The 24291-nt window shown below is 48.3% G+C and overlaps 1 protein-coding gene across 1 annotated transcript in view; it reads left to right on the top strand.

Moving 5' to 3' along the window:
- LOC114691388 overlaps window positions 1-24291 on the top strand; it is a 60738-nt gene that overhangs the window by 13825 nt on the left and 22622 nt on the right. Inside the window, exons 3-6 of the mRNA XM_037200375.1 lie at window positions 827-940; window positions 12746-12820; window positions 14069-14207; window positions 15576-15676. Coding sequence (XP_037056270.1) covers window positions 827-940; window positions 12746-12820; window positions 14069-14207; window positions 15576-15676 — 429 coding nt within the window. The remainder of the gene's footprint in view (window positions 1-826; window positions 941-12745; window positions 12821-14068; window positions 14208-15575; window positions 15677-24291) is intronic.

Below are 24291 nucleotides of genomic sequence, written 5' to 3'. Positions count from 1 at the left end.
CAGTTCCTGCTCTAACTTGTTTTAGGAGAGGACAGCCGGCAAAGGTCACGCTATATAAGAGGTTGTGGGGAAAAAGAGAGGGGTAAGAATGAGATCATGATGATCTTTCCGGGGACCTCGGATAGCCGCCTAGGATGGCTGCTAGTATCCTCTATAAGTCCCCCACTGGGAATGCTCTGCCTCCATTTCCAGGGTCTCGGACAAACCACCTGCCAGCTTCCACCATCCGGCGCCCCTTAGCCCTGTTGCTCGGCTACAGAAATCAGAGCATTGCTTGCTGCTGGGATCACAAAGCCAAGACACAGAGGGAGCATGCTTGGAAGGAGGGGGCTGGGCTGGAGGCAGAGCCTGTGGCCAGCCAGAGCCAGGCGGTTCGGTGGTGTGCAGCCCCCCCCACCCCTCCCTGCCTGGAGGATCTGGCTGCTGTGCTCAGAAAAGCAATTTCCTTTCCAGCGGCATTCGGGAGGCTCGGGATCGTCTCGCCTGCTTCCTCACCTCCTGTAACAGTGCCTGTGGTGTGGTGTGCCCACTTTGTGCTGTAGCCAGCACGGGAAGACGGCCAGTGTGCAGCATCAAGGAGCTGCTGTTCCAGCGTGCTTCCTAAAAGGGCTTTCTGCGAATGTTCCTAACCGCTTCCAGAACTGGCTGGTGCATCTTTTTTTGTTGTTGTTGGGGGGTACACTTAGGCACTGGCAAGCTAAGTGTACAGTACATCACAGTGTAAAAAGTGTCTAACTGTGTAAAACAAAACACAAAAACAAACAAACAAAAAACAACTCCCTCTCTAACCCCAAATTTAATTTTTGTTGTTGTTCGTGTGGCTTAGGATGTCCCTGATCTTGAGAGACCATTTAAAAGAGCCCAAAGAAAGAAACACAGGGACAGTCGTGCCCAGGTGGAGGACGTGGAGAAGGCAGCGCAGCAGATCTTGCCGGAACAGGTAACTAACTACTGTTTGTGCTGTTGTGAACAAAGGCAGTCAATCTCGACTTTGATCTTTCTCTATTTGATGTCTCAGTTCCTATTAGAGTGGCAGGACACACCACTGTGCAGCTGGGACAGCAGTGAGTGGCCCCGGGGAATTCAAACTCCGAGAACATAAAATTATAACAAAGTTTTGTTCTGTCAGTCACATTCTGTCATCCAAGGTCGCACAGAGAATTAAAATCACCCAACAGCATTATATGGAAAGTCTAGGAACAAAGGCGCCTTGTTCTCTGGCGCCCTCTGGTGGAGCACAGAGGACGTAGCATATCCGAAGCGGGAGATACACTTGGCTCAAACCAGGATCCAAATGCTTCCCCCACCCCGCTCCAGGGACCATGACACCAAGGATAAAACTGTGAAAATCTTCCTGTGTCCTGTGAGTCCACCCTTGAGTTTCAAAATACAGAAACTTGAGATCTGGAGGAGAAAGCTTTTGTCTGCCTCAGGTACATGTGGAGGCCAGGGTCCTTGAGTAGGGGGACCCTTCCCACTCCTCAGGATCCCCTGCTAATGAGGGAGAGCTGGCCAGGCAGGCAGTTTGGGAAGACTTGGTAGCATTGAAAGTGGCTGCTGCAGACATCGGGCTGCGGCTGGGTTGGAGGACACGGGACACTGCTAGGCATGTGGGCTTGGGAGCATGACCTGGGTGGAGGGGCTCTCTCTCCTTTGGGGCCGGGGAAGTACTGCTCCACTCCTCTGCTTGGCAGGTGATGCACCTGTGGATGGGCTGGGGCTGTGCTGCAGGCTCTGAGTCCCTTTGGTGGAAACACTTAGCGACCTGTGCACCAGTGTAGCCAGAAGGACGAGCCGGCAAAGACAGAGAAAGAATTGGAGACAGTGAGTCATCCCAGGAGCCGTGGGAGCTGCCCTGGTGTTACTGGCAGGGAGTGATCTCATATGGGACCCGTTGACCCTCTTGGTGCTTGCCCGAAGCACCGAGATGTTCGGCACCCTTGCGCACAGTCACCAGAGGTTCCCGTTTTCCGTATCTCACGGCTAACTAGATTGCTAATTAATCACAATGAAGAAAACACCCCCTTTATGTTTCGTTCACAGATTAGAGGATACTAATGAGAGAGTTCTAAAAAAACATAAAACCTCCAAGTGTCAGTACTAGAGAAATTACAGATTTAATCTGCACCACTACGTGCGCCCCTCTCAAAGCTCCTGAAAGCCCACACACGTGCACACATATGAATGCACACACAAAGACCAAGAAGACATTTTAAAAAATCAACAGACAGAAACCAAGCTTCCATGCTGCAGGGAGGAAGATGCATGTGAGCTCCAGAGTAAGTGGTCCTCTATTTAAAAAACTACTTTTTAGGCTGGGGATAAAGCTCCGTGGGTAAAGCATGCTCTTTGCAGGTATGAAGATGTGAGTTCTGTACCCTACACCCAATTAAAGCAGTCGGGTGTCATGGTGCACACCTGTGATCCTAGCATGGGAAGGGGATGATGGCAGGATCCCCGAGGATCCCTGACAAGCTTGGCCTGCTTGGTGAGTTCCAGGCCATTGAGAGACCCTCAAAAAACAAGGTGGATGGCTCCTGAGGAACACCACCCAAGGTTGACCTCTGACCTCCACGTATATGTGTACATGCCACTGAATTGCACACACACATACACACGTGCATTTAGTATTTAATAAGGAGGAACAGGGCTGGAGAGATGGCTCAGCAGTTAAGAGAACTGGCTGCTCTTCCAGAAGACTTGGGCTTGAGTCCTGGCACCCACATGGGGCCTCACAACCACCCTCACCTCCACCTCCAGGGGATCTGACACCCTCTTTTTTTTTTGTCTCTGCTACAATCAGAACTGCAAGTGGTGTACAGATACACACGCAGGCAAAACACCTTTTCATAGTTAGGGTTTCTATTGCTGTGATAAAACACCAGGGTCCAAACCACTCGGGGAGGAGAGGGTTGATTTCGTCTTACAGCTTCTCCTCCATCCTCTGGGGAAGGCACTGGACCTGGAGACAGGGCCTGGAGTATGAGCCACAGAGGGGAGCTGCCTAGTGCCTTGACTCCCAAGGGTTGTTCACCCTTTCCTATAGCACTCAGGACCACCAGCCCAGAGACGGCACCACCCACACCAGTTATCAGTCAAGAAAATGTGCCACGGTCTTGCCCACAGGACAATCTGGTGGGGGTATTTTCTCATTCAGTGGAGATTTCTTCCCCAAATGACCCTAGCTTGTGTAAAGTTGACATAAAGGCCAGAACAATGCTCATACACACAACTCTTTGTTGTTGCTGTGTTTTTTTTTTTTTTCTTTTTGAGACAAGGTTTCTCTGTGTAGCTTTGGAGCCTATGCTGGACCTCGCTCTGTAGACCAGGCTGGCCTGTGACTTACAGAGATTCAACTACCTCCAAAGTTCTGGGGATTAAAGACGTGTGCCACCACCACCCAGCCACACAACATTTTTCTAAAAAAATTAAACTACAGAGGCTGGAGAGATGGCTCAGCAATTTGAGAGCACTGACTGCTCTTCCAGAAGTCCTGAGTTCAATTCCCAGCAACCACATGGTGACTCACAACCATCTGTAGTGAGATGGCGCCCTCTTCTGGCCTGCAGGGACACATGCAGGCAGAACACTGTATGTATAATAAATCTTAAAAAAAGAAAATTTAAAAACGGGAAGAAAAACTTAAAGACCTGGCCTATGGTGGTCAGCTGTGTATCAGCTGTCCCATCTCATGCAGGAGGGTCTTCTGAGAGCCAGGCAGACCAGGATCAGGACTGCATTTGAAAAAAAAACCACAAAAATAAAACTACAGCCGCGTGTAGTCTCCAACCTAGCAACCTCATGTCTACAGTTTTTTTCAGATGCTATTGGCACAGAGACAAATGACCTGGAGGCAGTGTCATTAATGATGTATTATCTGTAAGGGCACAAGGTGGACAACACTGACGTGTCATGCAAAGCAGACTGGACTGTGAAACCAGGAGCAGAGCTGAGGGTTTCTGTGCCTGGATATGGAGAGATCTCTGGAGCCTGGGGTTACCACTCTGGTTGGAGGTGTGAGCCTGGGAGAGTGGGACCTAGAAACGAGGTGGACTAAAGTCTCCTGCAATAGCCAGCTCTATTCGGAGCATCAGACAATTTATACTCCAAGGGTTAAGAAGAGTCACCCGAGTAAAGTCTACAATCACAAGGATGGGCTGCATGTGGCAAAAACATGTTTTTCTGTAGAGGCACATAACCAAAGAGCAATAGTCAGTTGTAATGAATAATCTAGTGAACTCACTCCTGTCCGCTACACCTGGGAGGTGCACAAAAACATGGTCCAAGAATGGTTCTGTGGTTTGATGAAACTGAGGCCACAAGACTCTTGTCTTGTTTTCTTGGAACTTTCTCACAGGCACTCATAATTCTCTTCATGTGACTCCATTCTCAGACTGTGTTCAGACAGCCTCGTGCCGGGGGAAAGTGGGTGCAGAAGCTTGGGCAGCCTCCGTGGAGAAACAAGAGCAGACTGATGTGTGTTTGGAAGAGGACGCTTGTAGCATGAATCTTAGAGAGTCTTATTAATTAAAAACAAACCCAGGGCCTGGTATTGGGGCGAATGCTGGAAGATCAGAGAAGCAGAACAAGCCACAGCTATCTCACCTCGCCAGTTCCTCGGCTGATCCTGTTTCTTCAGACTGGAAGCCTCTGAGTCCTCATTCAGAATGGATCTCAGCTGAACTGTGCTGCTCAAAAGCCTAAAAACTTAACCAGCTTCTAGTTCCTGGTCCTCATGCCTTATATACCTTTCTGCTGTCTGCCATCACTCCCTGGGTTAAAGGCTCTTGTTAACCATGCCTGGCTGTTTCCAGTGTGGCCTTGAACTCACAGAGATCCAGATGGATCTCTGCCTCTGGAATGCCAGGATTAAAGGTGTGAGTGCCACCATTTTCTAGCCTCTGTATCTAGTGACTGCTCTGTTCTCTGACCCCAGATAAATTTATTAGGGTGCACAATATTTTGGGGAACACAGTATCACCACAGACGCTGACTGGGGTCATTTGAATGGGAAATGTATTTGAAGACTTGGACCCCAGTTGGTGGCGCTGTTTGGGGAAGGCCATGAGAAGTGCAGCCTTGCTGGAGGAAGAACTTCACTGATGCTGAGTTTGAGAGTTCATACCTTTGCCCTGCTTCCAGATTGCTCTCTTTTGTCTCATGTTTGTGGTTGAAGATGTAACCTCTCAACTTCCAGCTCTGGCCACTATGCCGGCTACTTGTTGCTACATCTCCCCACCATCGTGGATCCTCCCTCTGGAAGCATAAGTCTGAATAAACCCTTCATGGTGTTTTTATCACCGCAACAGAAAAATAAGCAATAAAGAAGTAAACCAGGAACTGAGGAAGACAGGAACCTGTAGAGAGCATGCTGGAAGAGAACAGACCTGGTAAAGGAAAATATGCTATTTTCCAAGTATTGAAAGAACGCTACAGCCAGATTCCTGAACCCAGTGAAACTGCCCTCCAGGAATGAATGGGAAATTAAGACTGAAGGGAGGTCATGATTTCCTTTTTTTAAGGTTTACTTTTATTGTATGTATATGGGTGTTGTGATTGCATGCATGTCTGTACAGGGGGATCTCTGTGAGTTCGAGGTGAGCCTCGAACTACATAGCAAGTTCCAAGACAGACTGTCTTCAACCCCCTGTTAAGACTTTGTCTCAGCCGGGCGGTGGTGGAGCACGCCTTTAATCCCAGCACTCGGGAGGCAGAGGTAGGCGTATCTCTGTGAGTTCGAGGCCAGCCTGGTCTCCAAAGCGAGTTCCAGGAAAGGCGCAAAGCTACACAGAGAAACCCTGTCTCGAAAAACCAAAAAAAAAAAAAAAAAAAAAAAAAAAAAAGACTTTGTCTCAACCCCCCCACCCTGTGAAGGCCTAAATCTGTTTCCTCTCATGTTAGGAACGGAACATAAATGCCCATTCTCATCATTCTTATTCAGTGGACCACTAATTCGATAAATCAAAACACAGAACCAAAGCCACAAAGACTGAAGAATAAAAATGTTCCTATCTGTGATTTACAAGCAGAATCCTTAGGTGTAAACCCACAAGAGGTGCATAGGATCCTGTGTGCTGAAAGTTACACAAAGCTGGTGTGAGAAACCGAAGTCTGAGCAAACAGGGAGAGATGCTGCTATAATCCGATGGTCCCCAAGTTTATGGGCAGAAGCTTACTTGCCAGGTCACAGTATTCAGTAAGAGTCGGGGTGTCTAAGAAGGTGTTTAATCACGACAGCTCGGGCCTGGAAGATGAGATTAACAACTTTCTAAAGGGCTCGAGGGGCTGAGCTTGCTCTTCCACCTCTGTTACCATGGGCACCGCTCCTGAGAGGCACGGCACCAAGAAGCCGTCTTGGAAGCGGAGGGCAGCTTTCCTTAGCTTCATGCCGTGACCTTGGGCCGAGGTGTCAACAATACACCTAAGTTTGTACCTGGTCTGTGGCGATTCATTACAGCCGCGCCAACGGGCCGAGACCAAAGCTTAGGTAGCAAAGGTGTCTGCTCTGCCAGCAGTGACAGCTGCTGTGTGACAGCCAGACAGTCTGTAGGTAGAGGGAGAGAGTATTCCAAAAATGTACAGTGCTAAAGAGACCAAGCAGGGGAGGCGGGTGGTCTGCCTGCTTTCAATATGGAAATTACTATAAACCCACACAAGGAAGGCACAGGAACAGCATGAAAGACCTCTAGTGAGCTATGTACACAGTCTGGACAGACGGCATTGGAAATGGACCTGGGGCAAACGTATGCTAGGTGAGTGCTCTACCCCAGCCACACTCCCAACCCTGCATAAACCATTGTTACCACAGTTACAGACACTTGTGAACTGCCACATGGGTCCTGGGAACTGGGAAATGCACCCGGATCCTCTGGAGGGGCAGTCAGTGTTCTTAACCTCTGAGCCATCTCTCCAGCCCTATAGTGCTAGTGAGTTGTTGAGTTCTATGTTTTGGGAATTAGCCCTGATGCTGTGGAAGCTTTACAGTTTTCTCTGTTGGTCCTGGCCTGGGCAGGCTCTTCTTGGGCTGTGACAGGTAAGTCTGGGCTCCCTATTAGGAATAATGAAAGTTCCGCACATCCGGGAGAACAGTGTGGCTTGGGTACCCTGGTCTCCACTGTGGTCCTTAACAGGGTCCCCAAGCTGTTGCTAGGCCCAGGAATGGGGCTGGATCCCTGGAGCTCACCCTCAAGAGCTCACTCAAGTTTGTGAACCCCTCCTGGGGCAGGATGGGTAAGTAAATATAGTTACCTGAAGGTTTTGAAGGCAAGGTTTACACCTTTCAGAAAGGTCATTGATGTGGAAATAATTCCTCAAAATCACTGGCTCTTCAGGCCGGAGGCAGTCCCAAACCCCAGACTCATTCCCTCCACTGCAATCTCCCAGCTGCCCCCCACCCCTGCCACGGCCCCCACCTTGATGGGATTAAAATACCCCCATACTTTTCTGTTGACCGGACTTAGTGTCAAATGCCACTGTCCTGCAGGAGGCTGATTACCATTTGATTAATATGCACATAAAATGTTGTCTGAGCCCAAATACACAAGTTGGGAAATCAAAGGGTACCCCTTCACACCCTTTTCTGGTTTCATCCTGAATGTTTATTTTGTTTGAAACAACTTCCTCGGTTTCCTTCCTAAAAGAATGGGAAATCTCCATTTTAAAGTGAAATCACTCCCCCCCACATGCACACGCCCCCAGCCAGTTCCCGTCCCCTTGAGAGCGGAGTCTCACCCAGCCCTTCCTGAGTCCCCCTCTACAGCTGTAGGGGAGACTCTTTAATATATATTCCCCGGGAAATTTAGAAGCTACAAAGGGCTGGTGTTTGGCTGGGAGCTATAGTCATACCTGAATAATGTTTATGGGTTTGGGCTGTGTTATGGGTGTGTGTGAAATAATTACTAAAATGTAGTGTGCTTTCTATTACGTTCCCGTAAATAAACATAAAAGATCTTTAACAAAATGCTCATGGATATTCAAGAGTAGGTTTCCTACTAGAAGTTTCATCTATGAGTGTGTTTTAAGACTAAGACGCTACCCACAGAGTACAGGAAAGAGGGACTCAAGATGCACACGGTTTAAGAGCTGAATTTCCCTTAGCAGACACAGTTGGCAGATAAATGGTTAACGCTTCCAAGGCGACACAATGGTGTGTGTGGGTGACAATTTGTTTGTGAGACAGATTTATTGAAGACTTCAAGTTATAACAACTTGTTGAGTGATTTCATTTTTTTTCTCCTGACGAAAATAGTGAAAATAGTTAAAAAAAAAAAAAAAAAAAAGAATACACTTTTGAAATCCAACAGACTTTAAACATATTTATTTCCCCCTCCCCATTTTTTTTTTCTGGGAGTCTGCCATGGGCTGAGTAGGTGAGATCCAATCCAGATACTCTGAATGGAATAATACTTAACAGTTCTCATCCACTACATCCATCTGTTGTTTTGCAAATTAGCCGTGAGTGGAAGTCTCTTTCACGGTGTGTGTGTGTGTGTGTGTGTGTGTGTGTGTGTGTGTGTGTGTGTGTGTGTGTGTGTATGTGTGTGTGTGTGTGTGTGTGTGTGTGTGTTTACCCCAATCTGGGCAGGGGCTGCTCAGTCCCTCACTGGTCTAATTGGGCCCTGCTGGTGTTTGTTTGTTTGTTTGTCTTTGAGACAGAGTCTGGCTGTGCAGCCCTGGCTGGCCTGGGGCTCTTCCTTCTCCAGCTTCATTTTTCTGTCAGGACCCAACATTAACCGTGTGCGTTTGTTTGTGACGTCTTCGGTAGAGTTTGAGGTCCAAGTCAATGAGACCTCAGAGCCTCAGAGCCCAGATCTGAACTTTAGTACCCTAAAATTTAGGGTTCCTTGAACTTTCACCCATTTCACTTTCCTCATTGAGATGCATCATGTAAGGGGGGGGTGTGCCGGCGCACACGGGGAGATGTGGACCGTGGAGTGCAGTGTCTGGGGCTCCCTCGCTCGCCCCACACTTTAGCAATGAGACTGGAAGGTCGGGTTTCCCTGCCTCTTCCGGGCTACTCTGGAGTGATGGTGGGCACTGCCTTCACAGACGTCCTTAAACTTGACTCTTGGGGGTCTCAGACTTCATTCAGACACAATTAGACGGAAAGTCTGATAAGGAGTCGACAGATGAACAGGGTTTGAAGGCCCCAGTGCCGGGCTCAAGGAAGAGAGTTGGAAGTGGATCCTAGCACTGTATAAGGGTGTGCGAGAAGGAGTTTTTGTTTTTGTTTTTCACTCTGTTATTTTAAATTTGGTTTTAATTTTGGGGGAGATGCTGCTAAGAGTAAGACCATAGGACCTTCTGCCTGGGCTCACACACTCTGCTGAGTTCAATCCTCAGCCTGGGGCTTTTATCTTAGACAGGAGAACTAAGTCTAATAAAGATGTATTTTTATTTTCATATGTGTAGGAGTGTTTTGCCTGACTGCATGTATATACATATGTATGATGTATATATATATATATACCATATATATGTGCATATATGTGTGTATATATTTATTTATTTATTATGTATAAATAAATTATTATTTATTATGTATACAGCATGTATGCCTGCAGGCCACAAGAGGGCACCAGATCTCATTGCAGATGGTTGTGATCAACCATATGGGTGCTGGGAATTGAACTCAGGTCCTCTGGAAGAGCAGTCAGTGCTCTTAACCTCTGAGCCATCTCTCCAGCCTGCAGACAATGCTCTTAAGTGCTGAACCATCTATCTCTTCAGCCCCAAGCGCTAACTGTACAAAGCCCACGGGTCTGCTGCAGTTTTCACGTGGGTTGTTTCCCCTGTAGTACATGGGATTGTTGTTTCTCTCTAGACTTTTGTCCTGAGGGTGCCAGTCAGAGACTTGTTAAGCAAGGATGTCTAACAATCGTGGGTCTGTGTGCCAGTCAGCTCAGTTTGCTTCCACTTCTCTGTGTTTCTTTATTTTCCATCGTTCAACCAAAGTGAAAGGCTCAGGAGAGAAAAAAAGGGAGACTGGCGGAGGACATGGGCCGTGAGAGGGGAGAGAACCCCGGGCTTGTTGGTGTTGGGTGGGCTCGCGACTGTTATTACCACAGGGAAGCGCAGAGGGTGGCTGGAGTTCACCAAGGTGGCCTGGGGCCTCTGCACCCCACAGCGTTCTCCGAGACAGCTCTAGACTCCTGGGAGAACAGCGAAGGGGGCCCTGAACCAACAGGACACCCAAAGCTGTGGAAGCCTGATACATAACAAGCCTGCCATCAAAAGCAGCCGGAAAGGAAGTGGCGGTGTGGAGTCAGTGCGGTCTCTGGGCTTTGCTGCTCATGAGCACCAGTGGGAACAACACAGCACAAGGCTTATCAACATTGTAAATGTTGTTTGTTTATTAACGTGTGTGTGTGTGTGTGTGTGTGTGTGTGTGTGTGTGTGTGTGTTTACACACGTGCGTCATGATACATTGGTGGAGGTCAGAGGACAACTTAGGGGAGTGGGTTGTCTCTTTCCACCATGTGGATCCCAGGGATTAACTCAATCAGGCTTGACAACAGCAAGGCTTTACTCACTAAGCCATCTTGCAGGCCCTCTCAAAGTACATTTTCGTTTTGTTTAAGACAGAGTTTCTCTGTGTAACAGCCCTGGCTGTCCTGAAACTCAATCCTGTAGACCCGGCTGCCCTTGAACTCACAGAGATCCACCTGCCTATGCCTCCTGAGTGATGGGATTAAAGACTGATAGGTGGACGTCAGATGAGTCTGGGGGCGGATTGGTGGGAGACTACTGGCTAGGGGCCTATTGGTGGTGGTGGGGGTGTAGTGTCTAGGGCCTTGTTGGACAAGAGGGGAGGAAAAGCTATCTTTAGCTGGCAGAAGTCCGGGGGCATCTGCTGAGCCAGCAGGAGGCTGGGGGCGCGGCCCTGTTGATTGGTTGCCCCTCTGAGAACTGCTTGCTCAGCTCCAGCCCATTCTAGTGAACCAAAACTGAGGCCTGGTCCCTGTCAGGGTTGCAAGGGGAGCCTGTCATGGCCCTAGTTTGCCCACCCCGTCCTATCAAGACATGCTCCACCACTACCCAGCCCAAAGTACAATTTTAATATACTCATTTAAGTGATGGAAGGCATGTTAATTTTTTGCCTGTTGGGGAACACGATTTTAGGCGTCCCCAAAGAATATTACAAAGATTTTGATATACAATGAAAACATAAAGTTGTAGATTCAGGACCAAGTGTGTGTGTGTGTGTGTGTGTGTGTGTGTGTGTGTGTGTGTGTGTGTGTGTTGAGTTCCTGTTTTGGGTTCTAGTTCAATTAAAGTCAATGTGTCAGGAATTCTGTTACAAAGTGATTAATATGCTGTTCTTTTTTTTAAAATAACTATTCTTTTTAAAATGTATTTATTTTTATTTTATGTACATTGATGCTTCACCTGCATTCATGTCTGTGTGAGGGTATCAGATCTTGGAATTATAGGCAATTGTGAGCTGCTATGTGGGGTCCTGGGAATTGAACTCTGGACCTCTGGAAGAACAGTCAGTGCTCTTAACCTCTGAGCCACCTCTCCAGCCCAATATGCTGTTCTTATGTTCAGTGCATGGCACATGAAATATACAAATGAAAATATATTTGAACTTATTTTCACTGACAGCAGTGTGAAAGTGGAGGCATGTGTGCCCACACTCACCCGGGGACCCCAGGGGACAGCAGACTTGATTAACAGGAAGAGACACTCATTACCACAGTTCCCACCGGGGTTGTTTAAGGTGATTTGTCGTCTTTAAATCTGACTAAAGTATTTATGACGATCTACTTATATGATGCCTCCTCTTCTTCCCATAAAAGAGATCATAAACATCTGCCCAAACATCTAAGGCCGGCCTGAAACTTATCCTCAGCGGGCTTTCCCACATACTTCCTGAATCATCTACGCTGCGAATGCGGAATTCCTAAGCCCCTCTTTGTGTGTGGTCTGGGGAACGACTTGGAGACAGACCTGGGAGGCTCTGGGTACCCAGGACCGGGAAAAGCAGGTGGGAGGGTGGCCGCCGGGTGTCGCTGCTGCGAGGACAAGAAGGTACGCGGACCAGCATCCCCGAGGATGCTGGGAATGTGTGCGGGTAGTGCCCCCGCCCCTGCCCGCCCCTCACCCCAGCCTCTGTAGGAGGCTGGGACCCACCCCGCCATGGAAGAACGCTCAGCCCAGCGCCCAGTAATAACTGATATGAAACATTTTAGACTAGCCACTGGTCCTTTGAGCAACTTGAAAGCAACGGTTTTTTACAACTTGTGGATTTTCAGAGGCACATTTGGGAAGTCAAATGACTTCCTTTAAAACGGAAAGACCGTTTCGAAAGACTCTGGAAGGTGGGCTTAACACCCCTGGTCTCCCACCGTGGCCAGCCAAGGTTGGGGGTGGGAGGCGGGCAGGCAGCCCTTTACCTTGGAGTTGGAAGCCCATCTGCCCCCTGCAAGTGCAGGTCCTGAGAAGAGATCACAGCATCCGAGGGCCCTCCGCCTCATCCCTGACGACACAAACTTGAAGGGGGAACCGATGGAGACTACAAACAGGTTTATGGCCTGCCAGCAGGGCTCTGGGCTCCAAATTGTCAGGCGAGGCAGTCCCCGGTGGTTTGGGCTAGGCGGGTGCGCAGGGCCCCGCGGTGCGCTCATTAGCGCCCACTCTGCTTAATGGCTTCCTGTGGCTGCTTGTTTACTTCTCCTGTGCCTGAGGCTTTGTTTCTGGGCCCTGCTCGCCCTGCTCACGGCTTTGCTTTGCTTGTTTGCAGCCACAGCCCGGAGCCCCGCCAGCGTTCCCGCCCAAGGCCTCAGCTCGGTACCCTTCAAGGTCCAACACCTACCTGGTAAGACAGGACCCCCGCATGCAGGTCTCTGAGCATAAGCAGCACACTGTGCATCCCAAAGGCCCAGGAAAGGAGGACCCGGTTCCCTGCCGCTCGCTCCAGGCCGGCCTTTGCCACAAGGCCGTCCATCAGCGACAACTGCCAGTCATCTGCCCAGGAACTAAGCAGAGAGGAGACCCAAGCCCTGCACATCCCTGGGCCTCTGGGCCTGGCTCTAAGGCTTGAATTGGCAGGGATTCCCGCTGGCCCTGGGTCCTTTAAATACTTCCTGCAGAGGGGGTAAGAGTTCTTCCTTGAGAGAGCCACTGCTGGAATCTGAGATTGTCCAGTCCTCACAGAAAACCAGCTTAACCTAATGCCTCCCATTTCTGAATCCCCGGTGGTGGTGCTGTGGGTGGAACAAGCTACATTTTGATCATTCAAAACAAACCCCTAGCTAGAGGGCAGTGAAGGGCCGGTTTTACTTTACTTTTGGATTTGTTAACTCCCAGGCCACATTGTTTCCCAGGAGGGCCAGCGTGACATGAACTCAGGCTAGGCTCTGTGTCGGCCAGCTCCCAGAAGAGAGTCACTCACCTACGGCTGCCTAAGAGTTCAGGTGTTAATCTTAATCCCTGCACAGAAAGTGACTTTGGAATGGCCTTTCTCTCAGACAACTATGGGCTTAGTTACTTGATGCTGGAATCACCTGTAAAAGCCACTTAGAACTATGTACATGAGTAGTTTTGCCTTTTCCCAAACTGGAAATGGAAAAACGTCACCCTTAAGTTTTGAGTCTCTGGGACCCTGGGGGGCTTCTCTTCACTGTAAGTGTTGGAGGCATATGTCAAAACTGGCCATAGAGATGGACCCCTGTATCTACAAGCACAATTATATTTGAAAAAGGGAGAGTCTCGAAGCCTCCTTTCTGCTAAATTGGCAAGTGTATGTGCCTTATGGCAAACAGCATATTCCTGTGTGGCAATTAAGGTGGTGCCTGCCTTCTGATCGTTCCCTTTAATTGTTGAAATGTAAATGAATGCACAGAATTTATGGGCAGAAAACTTCAAAAGTATGATGGGTAGTATTAATTCTTGTGTCAATCTTGACAGGAACCCTGAGCCGAGGTAAGCCGAAGTTACCCAGAAGGCACTCTGACGTTTAGACACGGGATTACGTTTTCACTCGTCTTCTGACTTCCAGTGTGCCGTTAGAAATGTCATCCCGCAGTGTGTATTTATTTATATACCCGTTCTCTTTGAAAATAAGATTATAGGGCTGCAGGATGAGCTGACCAGACGTGGAATCCTGAAGAACTCGAGTGACTATGAGGACTTCTGGAAGCTGGTTCAGGAGGAAGCTCTTGGAGTGGACATGAAAGAAAAGCTTCAGAAGATAAAATTTAAGTGTTTGTATATTTCTTTTTTTCCCCCCCTGTACTGGGGATTTTTGTTACTTTTAAGCAGATGGTCCTAGGAAGTGACAACTAGTCTGTTTTTCAGCTGTGCTGAACGATTTAAAAGCTGTATTGATTTCTAATAATTTTATTAACAAGACAAAGGTTTGGGGGACCGAATAAGCACCAGGAAGGAAAACAGTGGTGAACGTGGGTGATGTTCGCCTTTCTGTTGAGTCAGCAGAGCTGGAGCTGTGGGGAACTGGGTCCGGGTGAGGAGGATTACGGAGTTTTTCCCCTGGACCTTGCCAGGCTTTCCCGCCTCTCTCACCAGAGTGAAGAAATTCGTTTTGATAACTGTTGACTGTTTACTCCTTGCTAAGAACTGAGTGTGCGTACTATGACACACGGGGTGGAGTTGGCGGGAAGGCTCCTCTGCCCGTGTCTGTGGGTGCAGTGCCCGGAAGGCAGCCGGCTTGCTGCGGGAAGGTGGCCCACCTGATGCATGGTGGCGTAGCTTTTCACAGTGTGCTGTGTGTCTGTGTGTCCTCAGGACTGAAGTCTGGGGAAACTCACAGGCTGTAAGTCTTTCTGGATGAGTACAGAAAGCCGTGCAGCTTGGGCGAGCGGTTTAAATTGTCTACGGGAGTTAGAGTTCACTAACCATTTTCACTGTTGAAAACACCTTTGTGTGAAGGTAATATACGGCAGTTCCCAAGGTCAGTTTAGAAGTGGGTCTGCTGTCAAAGCTGTTCTTGGCCTTCATGGTTGTTCCTATTTTATAAAATATGAACAGTGGGCCAGGCGGTAGTGGCACACGCCTTTAATCCCAGCACTCAGGAGGCAGAGGCGGGTGGATCTCTGTGAGTTCGAGGCCAGCCTGGTCTCCAAAGCGAGTTCCAGGAAAGGCGCAAAGCTACACAGAGAAACCCTGTCTCGAAAAACCAAATATATATATATAAACCGTGTAGGGCTGGGAAGTTGGCTCAGCTAATGAAACATTTACTGTCCAAGCAAGAGCACCTGAGTGCGATCTCCGGACCAGACCATGTAAAAGCCAGGTGTGGAGCTTAACATATCATCTCAACCCCAAGGAGATGGAGACCAAGGTTCCATAGGGATCAGTGCCCAGCCAGGCTCGCTGAATTGGCAAGCTCCTGGGCACTGAGAGACCTATCTTAAAAAGTAAGGTGGAGGGTCTGGAGAGATGACTCTGGTTAAGAGCACTCTCCGCTCTTCCCGAGGACAAACATTGAGCTGCATTGTCAACATTAAGCAGCCTATCTCAACACGAATTCACACTTTCCTGCATCTAGGGTAATGAACATTTATACAATCACAAAGTTGGCTTGTTCATAACCCTCCAGTCTCTCTCCCCAGTGATGAACCTCAGGCCCTGGCCACCAGCTGCTTCTAGGAGAAAAGAAACTGGGATGCTGGTCAGCGCTGATTCGGACAGTGGGGCGTGCCAGGGGGCACAGGTAAGAGTTCCTTTGGGGATGAAAAATGCATCTTCCAATGTAGTGTTTTTTTGGGGGGGTTAATTTTTTCTATTGAAAATGTTTCTTGTCTACCACATTTCCAGATTTTTTGTTGTTGTTATTTAGCAGTAAAATAGCCATTTAAGCAAGTAGTTGGTGTGGCATGCATTTTAAAATTCTTTTCTCTCTTTCTTTCTTTCTTTCTTTCTTTCTTTCTTTCTTTCTTTCTTTCTTTCTTTCTTTCTTTCTCTCTCTCTCTCTCTCTCTCTCTCTCTCTCTCTCTCTCTCTCTCTCTCTCTCTCCCTCTCTCTCTCTCTTTCTTTCTTTCAGACAGGGTTTCTCTGTGTAGTTTTGCACCTTTCCTGGAACTCACTCTGTAGACCAGGCTGGCCTCGAACTCACAGAGATCTGCCTGCCTCTGCCTCCCGAGTGCTAGGATTAAAGGCGTGCGCCACTACCGCCTGACAAATTTTAAAATTCTTATTGCATGAAAAGTAGTATTTTTACACCACCTATCTAATTTCATTGAAGAATGTACAGCTGAAAAGCTTTCTTCATTCCTGCACTCCTGGTGCATCTCAGGAGAAGAACCATGGGACTGAAACAAGTTGGGGAAGAGGGTTAGCAAGATAACTGAGTTACCTCTTACCAAAACCACAAACACAGTGGAACAGAGGACACGTTTATTGTGACTCTCAGTCTCCATGGCGGGTGTGTGTGTGTGTGTGTGTGTGTGTGTGTGTGTGGTGGGTGGGAGGGGGGTGGGGAGGCGTGGTGCTCATGACTGTGGAGCATGTGGTCAGATGGCTCCTATCATGGCAGAACAGGAAGCCAAAGTCAGCTGGACCCAGGGAAACCCACAGAGGCCCATCCCTGGGGGACCATACTTCCAACAGTTAGACATCACTTTCTCAAATGATCCACGGCCTCCCCAACGATGTCACCCACCAGGGAATGAGTACCTAAGACACGAGACTATGGGGAGCATTCCATATTCAGACTTCAACAACTGCAAGCTGTTAGTTGTTCATTGAGAAAGAAAAGTATTCATTTTTTTTTTTTTTATCCTATAAAATCATGGTACAATCAATTCAGGAAGCCTTCCTCTCAGACTATGCTTGCTGGGGATGGAGGAGCACTTAGTGACTAAGAGAACTTGCTGCTCTTCCTGAGGCCATTAGTTCAGTTCCCAGCACCCACACCAGGCAGCTCACATCTGCCCCTAACTCCCACTCCAGGGGATCTGAAACCTTCTGGCCTCAGTGGGCACACACACACACACACACACACACACACACACACACACACACACACACACACACGCACACACACGCACACACGAGCATGTACACACAGGCGTGCAAATCTTTTTCTTTTTTTTTTTGAGCTGAGGACCGAACCCAGAGCCTTGCGCTTGCTAGGCAAGCACTCTACCACTGAGCTAAATCCCCAAATCCTACGTATGCACATCTTCAAGAAAAAAGAAAGTAGGCTTTTCGTGATCCCACAGGGTCTGTGTTTCTGATGAGGAAGAGCTGTTCCATGGCGTGCAGGCTGCTCAGCTGAGCTGGATTCAGCCATTGCATTAGTGAGACTTGGTTCTGCCTCTGTCCAGTTCTGAGCTCTAGGGCAGGACGTGAGGCTGGTGAGCTGATCCACCACAAGCTTCTGGTCCTCCACTCGACCCTGCTGTTCTGTGTATCTCCACCCCCTCCAGCTAAGGGATTCCATGCTAAGGAGCCTCTCCATCCAGGCAGAGGGAGGAAGTTTGGATATTAAAGACCAAAGGATCTCGGGAGTGAGCATGGACTGTGCATGTTGGGCCAATGGTATTTCAGTTTTACTTGGTGGATTTTAATTTATACACTATCATGGTGATGGAGAAATCCAGTCCTGGGGAAGGACATCTGAGTTTGACTTTTGACCTTGCTCCCTAACCGGTGGCTTGGGCAGGACTTCAAGCTCTCTGAGTCACTTCTTTCTCTAGAGAGGTATGACAGTGTCCATTTAAAAGGACCTCATAAGAGGGGCCCACACAGAAGGTTCAGGTACCGACTGCTCAGCTTGAAGACTGAATGCTGCTGAGAACATTTTCTTCCACCACAGATAGTTGTATCACCTTTTTTTTTTTTTTTTTTTTTTCCCTTTTTGAGATTAGAGGCTTGCTACATAGCCTAGGTTGACCTCAAACTTGCAATCCTCCTGTCCCAGGCACCCAAATGCTGGGACTGTAGATGTGTGCCACTACACTCAGCTCACAAAGTCTTATTAACTTAATGTGCTGTGCTTTGAACTTCTCTGCTGGAAAGGCTATTTCAGCCCAAGTGGGAGCCAACATACTTAGACACATTCCTTCCACTGGGTCCAGCCTGTAGGCAGTGCTGAGCCATGCTCTCATGAAGACTGCCTCACACACAGGTGCAAGGAGCGTCTCGTTTTCAGCTCACTACGCACCATATTTGGGGGGAGGCAGCTGTCAGATGGTTGAACTTGGCTGAGAGTTTGATTTACAGTCAACGGTTTAATTTACTTACCAACCGCATTCGCTGGAGAGGACAGAGGGCCCTTGACTGAAGACTCCGGATCCGTCTAGCAATTTTGAAACAAAATAGGTCACACACACAGTCCAGGAAAGGTGGTTTTCTGAAATAGTGGTAGAAACAGGCAGCTGTTGGAGACAATCACCATCTTTATCATCTTTGTAGAAATCTCAGCACGATGGGGGTCAGGTAGGTGTCGGGGAGGTGACTGGGTTTAGGTGAGGTTGTAAGGTCAGGATGAATGTCCTCATAAAAAGGAGTCTTGGGGGGATTGCTCTCCCTCCTTCTACATGTGAGCACATAATTGGGGAGGTGTCTGTCTCCATCTCTAGGACCTGCTGTGCTGGCTCCATGGTCTCTTAGGTCCACCTTTTGAGCCATGAGAAAATAGATTCCTGCTATTTAAACAACCCAGCCTATGGTATTCTGTGACAGCAACCTGAGCTAAGACAATATTCCAATATATGCATTTCACAGTTCCTTCTTAATCCTGGGTAGCTTCAGAGACCAGAAAGAGGATCCATGGGAAGATGTCAGGGAAGTAAAGTTCCAATCAATGTGAGTGATATTGAGCTGACCCACGAATATGGGTCAATATGACCAATATGACCCAGGAAGGGTCACAATGCTTCAGGTATCTCACAATGTGTCATAACTTAGTAGAACAGTAGCAACTAGAAAAGTGAACATATGATGTGGAAGACAAGTGACCTACCACCCTCTCTCAGCAACTATTAGTTACCGATAGCTCTAGGGGGTGGGGCCTGGTGAGCCCCCTCCATTCATGGTACCACGTCAGCGGGCGGTGTCATTGTTTGGGACTTGTTTAGGTCACGGGTGCAGCTTCCCTGTTGTACATAGAAGACACACTCTTGCAGCAGACGTTCTAGGCCCCTGTCTTACAATCTGTCCACACACTCTCATGTGATGGTCCCTGAACCTTGGGTGTAGGAGTTGTGTTGATGTAGATGTCTCAACTAGGGCTGATCAGTTGTTATGTTGACCACTTGTGGATTTCTGTAATGGTCTTCATCTGCTGCAAAGGGAAGCTTCATTGATAAGACATGTTTTTTAAATGCTATATACTCATTAGTCAGTTTTTTAGATTTTTTAAAGAATTTCACACGTGTGAGTGTTTTGCCTGCATGTATACCTGGTGCTCACAAAGGCCAGATGATGTGTTGGATCCCCTGGAACTGAAATTAGATATGTTTGTTAGCTGTCATGTGAATGCTGGGAATCAAATCTCATGTTCACTGGGGGAGCAGCTAGAGTTGTTTTTTTTATTAATTAATTAATTAATTAATTAAGTTTATAGCCCCTATCTACTCTGTTTCTGTTCAGAAAGGGGCAGGCCTCCCATGGATATCGACAGAACATGGCATATCAAGTTGCAGTAAGACTAAGCACCTCCCCTTGTACTAAGGCTGGGCAAGGCGATCCAGTGTGAGGAATAGGGTCCCAAAAGCCAGCCAAAGTGTTAGGGACAGCCCCTGCTCCCACTGTAAGGAGTACTGGAAGTAGGCTAGCTACACACTGTCCCGTAGATGTAGAGCGCCTAGGTCAGTTCCACGTAGGCTCCCTGGTTGTCAGTTCAGACTCTGTGAGCTCCTACGAGATCAGGTTAGTTGATTCTGTTGGTTTTCTGTGATGTCCTTGACCCCTCTGGCATCTACAATCCTTCCTCCCTCTCTTCAGCAGAATTACCTGAGTTTGGCTTAATGTTTGGCTGTGGGTCTCTGCATCTGTTTCCATCAGTTACTGGATGAAGCCTCTCTGATGACAGTTGGGGTAGTCACCAGTCTATGAGTACAGCAGAATATAGTTAGGCATCATTACATTGACTCCCCCCCCACACTCCAGTCATGTTTAGTTCTATCCTAGGTCTCTGAGTCATCCAGCCTCTGGGTCCTGGTGCTCTGGGCAGCGTCAGGGGTGGGCTCACTCTCTTGGCCTGGGTCTCCGGCTGGAACAGTCTTTGGCTGGCCACTCCCTCAATCTCTGTGCCACCCTTACCCCCGTACATCCCACAGGTAGGACAGACTGTAGGTCAAAGGTTATGTGGCTGTGTTGGTTTTCCACTCCCTCCACCGAAGTCTTGCCTGGTCACAGGAGAGGGCCAGTTCAGGCTACATATCCACTATTGCTTGGAGTCTTAGCTGGGGTCATCCTTGTAGATTCCTGGGAGTCTCCCTTGCACCAGGTTTCTACCTCACCCCGAAATGTGCCCCCTTTCCAGTCAGTACTCTCCCCCTCCATCCCACCCCTCAACCTGATCCCTTATGTTTCCATTCCCACTCGCCCCAGTCCACCCATGAAATCTATTCTATTTCCTCTTCTCAGGGAGATCCAAGCATCCCCACCTTGAGCCCTCCTTGTTACCTAGCCTCTCTGGGTCTGTGGATTGTAGCATGGTTATCCTTTATTTTACATCTAATATCTACTTATAAGTGAGTACATACCATGTTTGTCTTTCTGGGTCTGAGTTATCTCACTCAGGATGATTTTTTTCTAGTTACATCTATTTGCCTTCAAATTTCGTGATTCTATTTTTTTTTAACAGCTGAGTAATACTCCATTGTGTAAATATACTACACTTTTTTTTTATCCATTCTTCAGCTGTGGGGCATCTAGGTTGTTTCCAGGTTTTGACTATTGTGAATAATGCTGCTATGAACATAGTTAAGCAAGTGTCCTTGTAGTATGCTTGAGCATCCCTTTCGGTATATGCCCAAGAATGGTATAGCTAGAATTTGAGGTAGATCGATTCCCAATTTTCTAAGAAACCACCATATTAATTTCCAAAGGGGCTGTACAAGTTTGCACTCCCACCAGCAGTGGAGGAGTGTTCCCCTTACTCCACATCCTCTCTAACATAAGCTGTCATCAGTGTTTTTGATCTTAGCCATTCTGACAGGTGTAAGAGGGAATCTCTTAATTCTTAATCTCTAAGCCATCTCTCCAGCCATGAGATTTTATTATTATTATTTTCTTATGTGTGAGTGCTCTATTTGCATGTACAACTTTATGCCAGAAGAGGGCATCAGATCCCACTATAGATGGTTGTGAGCCACCTTGTGGTTGCTGGGAATTGAACTCAGGTCCTCGGGAAGAGCACCAGTGCTCTTAACCACCAAGCCACCTCTCCCACCCCCTTAAAATCTTTAAAAAATATTTTTTATTTTATATGCATTGGTTTTTTTGCCTGGCTGCATGTCTGTGTGAGGGTGTCCGATCCCCTGGAAATACAGACAGTTGTAAACTGCTGTGTGGGCTGCAGGGAACTGAACCCAGGTCCTCTGGAAGAACAGCCAGGGCTCTTAACCTCTGAGCCATCTCTCCAGCCCCCTGACCTTGAGATTTTTTTTAAATGAGCGTTTTGCCTGCAGGTATGAACACCAGGTACATACAGTGCCTATTGAGGGCAGAAGATGGTGTGAGATCCTCTGGAAATGGATATACAGACATTTCTGAGCCTCCAAATTCTTGGATTCTGGGAACTATACCCAACCCTGGCATCCTCTATCTCTTGATCCTCCTGTCTGAGCTATCTGAGTGTTGGGACACATCAGACCCAACTTTAACTCAGTAGCTCTCTGTGGGATGTTAATATTATTACAACCTCCATATTTAAATTGAGATGATTTAAAGGACCCTCTGTAATAATTAAAGGGCCGTGGGAAAAGACGCTGGAGAATGAACTAAAAGTAAACAGCGTCCTGGGTGAGTGTTTGGCATGCGGACACCTGGTCCTCATGGAAGGCAGTGAGATGTAGGCCTGGCAGGTGACTGTCAACAGCACTGGATGTGCCCTCAACACCCTCTCGGCTAATCTGCTCCCTCAGCCTGGGCAATGCTGTACCTAAAACTATTAGCAGACCCACTTTAGAGGTGAGGAAAAGGATCGTGGGAGAAGTTGGGCACACACGTTATCAAGTAACCACTGGGTACAGGATTAGCCCTGGATCCAAACCCACCCTACCTCTAACCATCTCCTTTAAACTGGGGATAACAAGATTTGTAGGACGGTGTGTGCAGGAAATGTCTCATGAACAACTATGAGTTTATGGATTCCAATATTTCATTTATTTTTAAGGATACATTTTATTATTTTGTGTGTATGTGTTTGTATGTGCGTTTATGCATGTGGGTGCCCAAGGAGGCCAGGAGAGGATGCCAGATCCCCTGGAGCTGGAGTCCCAATGAACTGGAGCTGGACTCTGGTCCTCTTAGCCGCTGAGCCATCTCTCCAGCCTCCATTGTCAAAATTCATGAGTAAATCAGACAGTGGCTTCAAACTCTGGATGTCTTCCTTTAATTGCCTTTGCTGTGTTACCCTTCACTTCCCCGCTGAGGAAAGTCAGGTGAATTTGAAATTAGTTTCAATACAGAGGCTGATGCAGCTCACACCAAACTGTGAGAAAGCCCCCTGCCTTTAATCTGGCCTGGCCCAGGGGAGGCCAAGCCCCTGTTTGGTCTGAAGGAGCAAGGCACACACACACACACACACACACATCTGGGCTCCTGGTGATGACTCAGGAGCTGCCGGGAGGAGGAGATGGTTCACAGCAAGGTGAGAAAAAAATAAAACTGAAATTGAGTTGAGGCTCTTTTAAACATGAAAAGGGGAAGAGGTACCACTGAAATTGAATTCAAAATGAATTTAAGGTAATGGCCCTGGCATCTTGTCAACAGGCAGGACCATCCAGGGTAGACCCCGGCAGCTGTGGAGGAGGGTCTGGAGAAAGAGAGGGCAAGACAAGGGCCGCTCCAGCCTGACTCGGATCCGCACGTGCCGTATGCTTTCAGGGCTTCTGTGTGCGCGGGCTCACGGGTTGGTGGTCTAACCACTTGGCATGAGATGCAGCTTCAGGCTGGTGTGCCATGAAGTTGGTGCTGAAGGAGGCGTAACCACTAAGCCAGGAATCTTCTGAATTCGGCTTCCCGTGGTACCGGTGATATCATATGCTTTGTCCCCTGGGGATGGCCGTGTCTCCTCTCACCCCCCAGAGATGCAGGCAAGATGCCAGTGGTGCTGTCTAGGGAGGCCTGACATCAGCCCATCTGTCTCCCGCATCCGCTGCGGGAATTGCCCGCTCCAAAGCCAAATGCTGGCTCACTGGCTAAGTCCCCTTGGGAGGGCGCTTCTGTTGTTCAGGGGATGATCCCTGCCACCTCTCTGGGATCGTTTAGCTTTCAAACAATGTGCATCCAAGGATGGAAGTTACCCTTTGCCTGTTTAGGAGTCAGTCTGATGGTGTGAGAGAAGCAAGCTGGTAATTTTGCCGCAAACTGAAGCCCGTATCGGTGTTGCTGATGGTCAAATGCAGGTCAGCTCCTGGGAGTCTTCTCCACATACCTGTCCTGGAGCAGGTGACTCTCTCCCGGGAACATGGAATGGCAGGTTACTGTTTACACAGACGGGGCAGTAGCCCTAAAACCCACCAATCCCATACCACACGCTAGATATACGGCTCAGTGATCCTGGATTAATGACCTTGGGATATGTGAGAATGTAAATGTCCAGGCCTTTTCTACTTCCTGAAACTCTGGGCTCGGCCCAATCCTCCAGGGACTTCTAGTGTGGACACAGTTTGAGAACCAGGTGCTGGGCACCAGTTCAGTTCAAGTGTTCAGGCGTCTGTGGTTCTCCAGCCCTGTGTGGAACCTCACAGGCTTTTCCTGTCACACTTCCCTGTCCTTGCAGTAGACGCACATGATGGCAGAACACCTACACCTGAGATGGTTGGTTCACTGGTGTGGATTTGCCCCATCCTGGAACCTGGGGATAATGGGAACCACTTGGGAATTAGCCATTTGTTGTGGCTTTGGGTGTTGAGACAAAGGTCTCACCGAACAGTCTCTTTCAGACTGACCTCTTTGCCTCAGCCTCCTGAGTAGCTGGGACTGTGGGGGTGCCCTACCACAGCCAGCTGTGGGAAAGACTCAGGAATGCTGGTAGTCTGGATCTGCAGCACTGGCCCTGGAACCAGGCCCTCACCTTCGCTCACCAAATGCTCTGGACTGAACAAATACCACCATCACCATCCTCAAATAACCAAATACACCACCCCA

This window comes from Peromyscus leucopus, chromosome 8a (assembly GCF_004664715.2).
Source record: "Peromyscus leucopus breed LL Stock chromosome 8a, UCI_PerLeu_2.1, whole genome shotgun sequence".
Lineage (NCBI taxonomy): Eukaryota > Metazoa > Chordata > Mammalia > Rodentia > Cricetidae > Peromyscus > Peromyscus leucopus.
Note: the sequence above shows the minus strand (reverse complement) of the source record. Positions and strands in the feature narration are given on the sequence as shown.